Source organism: Pygocentrus nattereri, chromosome 13 (genome assembly GCF_015220715.1).
Source record: "Pygocentrus nattereri isolate fPygNat1 chromosome 13, fPygNat1.pri, whole genome shotgun sequence".
Classification (NCBI taxonomy): Eukaryota; Metazoa; Chordata; class Actinopteri; order Characiformes; family Serrasalmidae; genus Pygocentrus; species Pygocentrus nattereri.
The window spans coordinates 12438023-12448199 of NC_051223.1; the positions used below are offsets into that span (position 1 = coordinate 12438023).

At 39.5% G+C, this 10177-nt stretch overlaps 1 protein-coding gene across 2 annotated transcripts in view; it reads left to right on the forward strand.

Annotated features, from left to right (window-relative positions):
- Positions 1-322: 322 nt before the first annotated feature.
- LOC108437309 (tumor necrosis factor receptor superfamily member 13B) overlaps positions 323-10177 on the forward strand; it is a 9982-nt gene continuing 127 nt past the window's right edge. The window contains exons 1-5 of one of the 2 annotated variants that reach the window (XM_017714324.1): positions 323-350; positions 3249-3390; positions 5771-5887; positions 8070-8291; positions 9760-10177. The exon at positions 9760-10177 is cut by the window's right edge and continues 127 nt beyond it. In XM_017714324.1, the coding sequence (XP_017569813.1) occupies positions 3276-3390; positions 5771-5887; positions 8070-8291; positions 9760-10001 (696 nt within the window). In that variant the 5' untranslated portion in view covers positions 323-350; positions 3249-3275 and the 3' untranslated portion in view covers positions 10002-10177. The remainder of the gene's footprint in view (positions 351-3248; positions 3391-5770; positions 5888-8069; positions 8292-9759) is intronic. The other variant, XM_017714325.1, reaches the window with a different exon arrangement.

A 10177-nucleotide genomic window follows, 5' to 3' on the forward strand; every position in this document is an offset into this window, starting at 1 on the left:
ACTTTTTGCAGAAAATGTTATTTCTAAAACAGCTTCCTTTTTCTTTCCTTCTTCCTTCCTTCTTTCTGCTTCAAAAATCAACAAAATTGTCGTTTGTTCAGGGGTGCCCAAACTTTTGCATACAAATATGTTACATTCAAATTGTTTTAACTATTTTAACTATTTTGGGGGCCACATGTGAGTCATGGCCGTATAAAGCAAAGTCTCCCTTAAATCTCCGTCACAAGAGTCCGAATGCAAAAGGAGGGTCCCGGGAGACCCCGGCTGCGGCTTTAGGCAAATGAAGAAGCTCCTGAAAACAAAGCTAGCGCTCCGCAGCGAGACGACTCCCCTATGGCTGCCTAAGCGAGGTAAGTAGTGAAATCTGTGTTTGAGCTGCTCTAAGTGTTTCTCAGACAGGTTTAGGCCATCATCACTCGTCTGTGATATCAGCCTTTTATCTGCGAATTTTGAATACATTGTATAACACAAACCCATTCACAGATGCGCGTTTCTGCAGGAACACAACCGAACTCACTTTAAACAGACGGTTCTTCAAGCGTTCTTTAGTAAAGCAAGAGCTTCTATATAGAAACATTAACACTCAAACAACCTTTTGTGCGATTAAAGGGTTCTTCTCATGTTGAAATGGTTCTTCAGACCGATGGAGACTGTATTGTCTATGGTTCTATATAAAACCTTTTTGGAAAGGGTTCTATATAGCACAAAATGAGTTCTGCTGTTCTTACAGGCTTGATATGATGAAGCTGTAGTATCTGATGCCACTACATTAAATAAGGAAGAGTACTTGAAGTTAACCTGACTAATGCCTTACTTGTTGCTGATGTGAGGATCACTGACAGTTAGAAAGTGACTATAACTCATTTATAAAGTTACTGAAGCTGTAAAGTTAAGTAACTTTACTTCATTTTTTTAGGCCAATACATTTAAATGTAAAGGTTTTCTGCATCTTTAGAACCATTTTCTTCACTAAAGAACCCTGAATATTCTCTAAGAGTGTAATTAGAATGGTTTAAGTGTGAATACCTGCTAATATCTAAATCTTCATGAAGTTGAGATGACAGTTTACCTGTGAGAGATCCACTAGAACACCTGGGACATTGCAGGGAGGCCCATGTGGACGAGGGGCAGGCCATTCCTCATGCTGCCTCATGACCCACGCAGTAGACTGACTGAATCTTGTTGAGTAGCTGCAGCGTGAGTATCATCACAGGCGGCTGAATTAGCCTCGCTGCACTGGTTGATTGTTCTTCTACAGTCAACTTTAAGATTCCTTTGCTGGTTTTTAAAGCTCTTAATGGATTTAGTGCGTTCGTTAATACGTTCCTCGTGTTTTAAGATCATCAAGTGCTGCACAGAATGAAGTGCTGATCCAACACTTCAGAAACACAGCACAAAAAGCTCTGGAACAGTTTATTTGTAGATTCTTCTTCTTTAGAGAAGGAAATGGTTCTATATAGAACCATGAGCACTCAAAGAACCATGTGCATAATTAAAGGGTTCTCTGCATGGTGAAATCGTTCGTCAGATCAATGAAGAACGTGCTGTAGATGTTTCTATGTAGAAGCTGTTTGAAAAGGGTTCTATGTAGCAGTGAAAGTGTTCTGCGACTGTTACGATGTCACACTTTCTCCATCAGTCTGAAGAATCATCTCCCCATGCAATTAAGCTTTTAAGCATGCAAATGGTTGAGTGCTCATGGTTCTGTATAGAACTATGTTCTTTACTAAAGTGTGCCAAATAGAGTTATAAGAAGAAGCTAAAATGTATTTATTTAGTTTGACTTTATTTTAGTTATGGATACTTCAGCTTAGATATATTGTATTATATATGTTACATTATGTATGAAAGGCGCCGTGTAAATTTGTTATTATTATTATTATTATGTGTGGACAGAAGCTGAGGCATTTGCAATAAATGCAGTGGTGTCTAGATTACAGTGCAGCTTGTGTGTGGCAGAGCAGCAGGTTTGTGTTTTTACTGTAGAGTTTTATAAAAAGTATTTTGGTATGTTTGTCTTTCTGTGTGTCTGTGTTTTTGTATGTGGAGGCGTTGTTGTAATGTCCGGGGCTGGAGAGTGAAAGAGGCTTTCCCAGCCCTTGTCCTGGTCCTAGTCCTAGTCCTGATCTTGGAGATCCAGTGTTCTAAATGTTTTAGAGTCACCTGCTCCCAGCACACCTGATATATGCCGGTCAGGAGGTGACCAGCCGCTCATTAAGCATTATAATGGAGTGCAGGACAGGCTGAGTTCTCCATCAGCAGGACTGAGAAATAATGATGGAACAGCCTGAAAACAGGAGCAGTGATCCACCTGTAACAAAACAGAGACCACTGACCACTGACTCATTACTGACTATTAAATACTGAATATTAATTGTTGAATACCGACTATCCACTACTGGCTACTGTATACTGATCACTGAATACTATATATTAAATACTGACTAGTGAATACTTGAACATGAACACTAAATACTGACTACTTAACATGAATGCTGAGTACTGAATGCAGGCTACCTAACATATTTAATTGAAAATGTAATAATTTCAAATATAACTATAAAGCTGATTAAGCAGTGGCTGCTGACTATTAACCACTGACTCACTTCTGAATACTGAATGTTAAAAATTGAATACTAACTACTGACTATTGACCACTGTTTCACTACTGAATACTGAATGTTGAATATTGAATACTAACTACTGACTATTGACCACTGACTCACTATTGAATTCTGAATTTTGAAAACCATGAATACCACAGACATAGTACTGACTACTGAATACTTACTACTGACCACTGAATACGTAACACTTAAAACTGAATAAACTATTCACTACTGAAGACTGAATACATAATACTGACTACAGCTGAATCCTTTGTATTGCATGCCAAATACTATGCACTGAATACTTAACTTTGAATACTTAATATGAATACTGTATACTGTGTATGGAATTCCGACTACTAAATACTAGATACTTAATATGAAATACTGAGTGCTGAATAGTGATGACAGAATACTAATACAGAGTACTGAATATTGAATACTGATTCCTCAATAATAGCTACTGGATAATGAATTTTGAATACTGGGATTTTGAATACTACTAAAAACTGTGGTGAGTCTACAGAATGAAATAAAACTGCTGTGTTGTGTTTGTGCTTTAGTGTGTTAGAGGTTTGAGCCACACTGTGAGAATGTGTGAGTTTTGTATTGTACAGTAAGTGTAATATACTTGTTCAGGTGTTTCGGTCTGGATGGTGAGGAGCGATGGCACGGTCCTGTACCAGCGGACACTACTGGGATGGCCTGGTCAAACAGTGCATGTCATGTCAAATGATGTGTGAGCAACCGGAACCTCATGCTCGCTGTATGGACTTCTGCGGTGAGTTACTGAGCAAGACGCTGCTCATAGGCCGGAACATCACTTTAAATATAAGCAAATTTAATCACAGGATTTTAATTAATTGTATTCGTTAGTAGGAAAATTATGTTTATTTTGTTCTGATCAAAGCTTCCTTGAAAAAGGATGAACATTTCTGCTGCGAATCATTTACGACCACAGTCAGAACAAAACCCCAGACTAACATAGCAAACACACAACGCCTCCCTGTGAAAGCACTGAGGCGCAGCTACACATTCAGTCATCTCTGATTAAAATCTTACCACAATGACTGTACATGAACGACATGATTCATATAATTCACAAAATGATTCATATTCAAAATACATGCTCAGTATTGTTACACTAGAAGCGAAGACTGAAATGATTCATATAATATTCTAAGGGTTTTTGGATCATTTGGTCCTAACGTCACAAAATTTAATGTAATGGAGCAGCTGATGACCTCAAATCATGCAGAAATGTAAAGATAGTAAAAATGGATGTTTATGCATAATTTCAACACACAGTCTGTTCTTTACACTGTATGAAAATTTCATATAGAAATTCTATAGTATAGAGCAATAGAAACACTCTAAAAGCACTTAGAATAAAATCTCTTCACACTGACTTACACTGGAAGGTAAGAGTGTTTTGCCCGCTCCTGTAAAGTTACTATTCTGAAGGTACTTTTTTTTCTTTGGACAGTGATGATATATATATATATATATATATATATATATATATATATATATATATATATATATATATATATATATATATATATATATAAAACCCCCAATTCCAATGAAGTTGGGACAGTGTGTAAAACATAAATAAAAACAGAATACGATGATTTGCAAGTCCTTTTCAACCTATATTCAATTGAATACAATAAAAAGACAAGATAATTAATGTTCAAATGGATAAACTTTATTGTTTTTTGCAAATATTCACTCATTGTGAATTTGATGCCTGCAAGATGTTCCAAAGAAGTTGGGACAGGGGCAACAAAAGACTGGGAAAGTTGAGGAATGCTCAAAAAACACCTGTTTGGAACATTCCACAGGTGAACAGGTTAATTGGAAACAGGTGAATGTCATGACTGGGTATAAAGGAAGCATCCCTGAAAGGCTCAGTCATGCACAAGCAAGGATGGGGCGAGGTTCACTACTTTGTGAACAACTGTGTGAGCAAATAGTCCAACAGTTTAAGAACAACGTTTCTCAACATGCAATTGCAAGGAATTTAGGGATTTCATAATCTACAGTTCATAATATCATCAAAAGATTCAGAGAATCTGGAGAAATCTCTGCAAGTAAGTGGCAAGGCAGAAAACCAACATTGAATGCCCGTGACCTTCGATCCCTCAGACGGACCAACATCATTCTGTAACGGATATTAACACATGGGCTCAGGAACACTTCAGAAAACCATTGTCAGTGAATACAGTCTGCCATGCAAAGCGAAAGCCATATATCAACAACACCCAGAAATGCCACTGGCTTCTCTGGGCCCGAGCTCATCTGAGATGGACTGACGCTAAGTGGAAAAGTGTCTTGTGGTCTAAGGAACCCACATTTCAAATTGTGTTTGGAAATCATGGGCGTTGTGTCCTCCGGGCCAAAGAGGAAAAGGACTGTCCGGATTGTTATCAGTGCAAAGTTCAAAAGCCAGCATCTCTGATTGTATGTGGGTGTATTAGTGCCCATGGCATGGGTAACTTGCAAATCTGTGAAGGTATCATTAATGCTGAAAGGTACATACAGGTTTTGGAGCAACTTATGCTGCCATCCAAGCAACGTCTTTTTCAGGGACATCCCTGCTTATTTCAGCAAGACAATGCCAAGCCACATTCTGCACGTGTTACAACAGCGTGGCTTCGTAGTAAAAGAGTGCGGGTACTAGACTGGCCTGCCTGCAGTGCAGACCTGTCTCCCATTGAAAATGTGTGGCCGATAATGAAGTGCAAAATACGACAATGGAGACCCCAGACTGTTGAACAACTGAAGTTGTACCTCAAGCAAGAATGGGAAAGAATGTCACCTACAAAGCTTCAACAATTAGTTTCCTCAGTTCCCAAACGCTTATTGAGTGTTGTTGAAAGGAAAGGTGATGTAACACAGTAGTAAACATGCCCCTGTCCCAACTTCTTTGGAACATGTTGCAGACATCAAATTCAAAATGAGTGAATATTTGCAAAAAACAATAAAGTTTATCTGTTTGAACATTAAATATCTTGTCTTTGTAGTGTATTCAATTGAATATAGCTTGAAATGGATTTGCAAATCATCATATTATTTTTTTATTTATGTTTTACACAATGTCCCAACTTCATTGGAATTGGGGTTTATATATATACACACACATATATATTTTGCAGTGGCCTATGGCTGTAAGGCTGTATCTGGCCAGTTCTATGACCGGCTGCTGAAGAAGTGCTTGAAATGTTCGGAGCTGTGTGGCCACCACCCGTCAGAGTGCTCGCAAGAGTGCCCCAGTAAGTAGACACTGGGCGCGTCCCAAATTCACTGGCACTCCCTATATTACTCACACAATAGTACACTATGCTGTTTATCAGACAGGAGGTTTTGATTCAGCTCATGAGTCACTCACAGAAACCACGAGTGATTATTAGACTCTCTCAGTCAAAACTCCAGCAGAGTGTGAAACAGGTCCAAACATCCAGAGAGTCTCTAAACTCCAGCGTTTCTTCTGAAATGAAGGTGTTAATAGTGAGTCTGTGCTGCAGTAACAGCTCTAGATGTTGAACATTGCTGTGAGGATTTGATTGAGCATTAGTGATATCAGGTACAGATGTTGGATGGTCAGTTCTGGGTCACTCCAACTCATCCCAAAGGTATTGGATGGAGCTCCATCACTCCAGAGAACACATCCACTGCACTCATTCAAGTCTACCAATGTAGCGGCCGATAAACACAGACATATATTCGGCTTTCGTTGCAGAACCGTCACCTATCGGCCTTCCTTCTGCATTAGCCAGCTAGCAGCTATCTTCCCACCTTCATCATCATCATCATCGCTAGTATTAAAAATGGAAAGTCTCACTGTATTTATTCATTCATTATATTTTATTTGTTTATTTAGCAGGGACAACACAGATAGACATTGTCACATAGAATGCAACACATCTAAAGTACAGACGGCATCTAGATTAAGTCGATTTGCAGCCCCAGTTCCTGGTTAATCCTAAAAAAACTAAAATTACCAAAATAAATAAAAATAAAACAAGGAAAAAAAGTTAATAGCAAATAGCAGAACATATGGAGATGCCATGAGAGAGCTTCATACAGTCCAATTTATCCTCAAACATGCAAATCGTGCAAAATATTTCCATATGTCTTTAGATCTGGTTCACCTACCAGACAATGTGTTCAGTTCTCCAACATAATCCCTATTAAATCAGCTCAGACCGACGATAAAGGCAAGAAACACAAACTTGACACAGCCTGAGCGCTGCACTCTGACAGTAATGTAGCTCCAGCTAACTGAGCTGTTACCGTCGTTCAGAGCGATAGTCAGTTAAATCTGCCCTCATGGATTCATTCCTGCCTCAGCAGGAGGTTCAACACATTACTGTTGAGAAATAATTAGAACAGGGATTTAACAGCTCTGCCAACACCTCACTCGCAGTAACTTCACTCACATTCAGCAGGAATGAGAACGTCTTCAAAATAAGAGCCTCATATAATTCTACTCAGAAATGCAAGTTTAATCTAAAATAGATATTTCACTGCTGTCAGAACAAAACCTGGCAACTTTACAGGACAATATACTTTACTTTTAATGCTCTATTGCATGACGTTGACTCGGGGCAACAAACTAATTTCCCACACTTCACTATTGCATTACACATGTTTAAAGACAATGATAGGGCTCACAATGAAGGAGTTTGAGTAAGTTAACAAAAAGCATGTGCTTGGTCTCTTAATGGGCACATTTAAACCTTTTTTAACATTCAGTATAATTTTTTTGGAGAATTTGCAAAATATGAGAAATATGTTTGTTGCCTAGAAGCAACATTGTGTGACAGTGGACTGGATTTAGCTTGTCACAAACCATGTCTCACCACTTCAGGAAACATGGTTTCATATAATTTCTTGTTACTTCAAGGCAACACACTCCAAAAGGACTCCTGCACACATGATTAGTATTATTTTTTAATGTTTTTGAATTCAATACACTGGTCTGAAATATAAATCAGGGACCATTTTATGAAAAAAAAAATGAATTAAATTTTTTAAAAGTAAACTACCACTATCACTACTACTACTACTACTACCACCACTACTACTATTACTACTATTACCACTACCACCACCACCACCACTACTACCACTACTACTACTACTACTAATAATCATAATAATAATAATAATAATAATGGTTTATTTTAGGTGATTTGAGAGATCTGCTCTAGATACTACCGCAGCACCACTGCTGGAAATGAAACAACAGTTCTGTTTTTCGTTTCGCTGGCGTTTTCTTTAACCACAGTGGTGTCAAAACCCCAGCGGCATATGAAATGTCATTTTTGACTCAAACTCATATTACACAGCAGATTACAGGAAGGCAGAAGTTCTGCCCAGAAGCAGTGCTGCTGTTTCTGTGCGTTCTGCTTATTCACTTCTCTCTGCCTGAAACCCGTCTGTCTGTGGCAGCGACCACCAGGACCACAGGAGTCTTTGCACTGCCGCCGCTGAACACTAGAGGGAGCCACAAGACCAGAGGAGTGCCCTACTCTGAGGCGCTGGTGTACTCTCTGCTGGGCCTGTGCCTCGCCATGCTGCTCAGCACCATGATTGTGGCCCTGCTGGTGCTGCTGAGGAGGGCCCGAGTGCAGAAAGAGCACAGAGAGAAGAAGCCACAGCAGACCTCCAAAGGTAGGTCAGACCACTGACGGGCCTGGATTCACCTTTAATCGTGTGTAAATATCAATTCACAGGTCTGAATAGGCAGGTGAGATGATGTTGAGGGCAGTCTGGAAACAAAGAAATGAGCACTCTGTACAGTAATTCAAACACAGCCATATGCAAAAGTCATTCAGGTTAAATTATATGTGAATTTTCTGAATGAAATTAAGTGAACACATTCTCTCTGTAAGGAACACACATAACAATATGGTTTTTCCTGCTAATTTTAGTGCCTAATTTCAATTTATTTTAGTTTAACATATTGTAAGTAATATAAACTCAAATGAACCATAACGTTTGTACAGGTCACATTTTGTGTTTATTATTTTTCTGCAGGTTTATAATTAAACATTAATGGTAAATAAAAATGCACAGAACATCAAGAAAAACTTACAATTTGAAAAAAAATTGGAATTTGAAGAAAAAGCTATTTTTTTCTGTTATTCTGTTGATTGCTTGTTCAGATTCAGAACTGTTTATAATTACTGTATATGTGTACTGTTATTTCATTAGAACACCATCAGAACACCAGCAGAGCACCATTACAACACCATTAGAACATCATCAGAACACCATTAGAACACCATCAGAGCATCATCAGAACACCGTTAGAACACCTTTAGAACTCATGTGGTCTGTTCTGAAGGCCTGTTGAAGCTCCTGGTCTGTATGTGGTGCTGATGATCTTTGAAAGGGCTATTTTTTGTTCTATGATGATTTTTGTCTCTTTCTGAGGTTGAAATGCTCATCGAACCCTCACAGTTACAGTTATGGATTAAAGTCATGGTCAGTATCAAAACTGGAATGTGTCACATCTTTAGCGAATTTATTTTCTCTGTGGATTTGGTGAATTTATGCCACCCAGTCGTACTAAAGGCCAAAAGTCAGAATGATAGAGGCTGTTAGTTGTTAGTTGGTCACCCCGTCGACCTTTTGGACCATCACTGCTCAGAGTTCTGGGACAGAATGAGTCCTGATTGTGCATTAATTATGGTTAAATTACAGTTTTCTCCATTTCGGCTTGTCAGTGCTGTTAGATGGAGGCCTCGCCAGCAGAGGTCAGCACAGCCAAAGCAAACTTTGGTTGAAGACACTAATTTGTGGATTAAATTTAGCCAAAACCGCCTCGCAAAGTTTTGCCTGTGAAACCTATTTGCATAAATTTAAGTAAAAATAAAAAAAGCAAGCACATTCACCATTTCCTCTGAGTAAGCTCAGCTTTGTAGATGTAGCTTAGATGCAGAACTGAAAGTATATGTTAAGAGACCAAATGAAGTGAAGAAAACCAATAAAAGCTTTTGACTTCTGATTAAATAAGTTGGCCTGACTTTTATTCTTTACAGTGACCCCAGTTTGACCCCCTGATCATAGCTTGTTTTAAACCGTATAATAACAGATGAAATGCAGTAATGAGTGATGAAGCATCTACATGTTGCAGACTGTCTGATGGTGGAGGCCATCACTCAGGAGGCCAATGGGGTGGTCCCAGACAGACCCCGGGCTACAGAGACCTGCGTGCACTGCTTCACCGAGCAGACCATCCCGCAGTGCCTAAACGGAGACCCCCAGCGCCGCCACCACTACACCAACGGCGTGGCTCACGGTCACGCCAGCAGGACCATGTGTGAGCGGGACGATGCTCTGAGGATCATCTGCTCACCCACCCAGACCAGCATCTGAGCCAGGAGGCCGTGCAGGTGCTCCTCATATGGAAGGCTGGAGTGCTTTGAATGTGGTTTGGACTGAAAGTGTCTGTGCCCTTCTGAGAAAACCTGCTCTGGGACTGAAAAACGTGCAGGAGGCAGCCGCACGTGAGCTGCGAGTTTCAGTGGCATCAGGTCACATCCTGGAGAGGA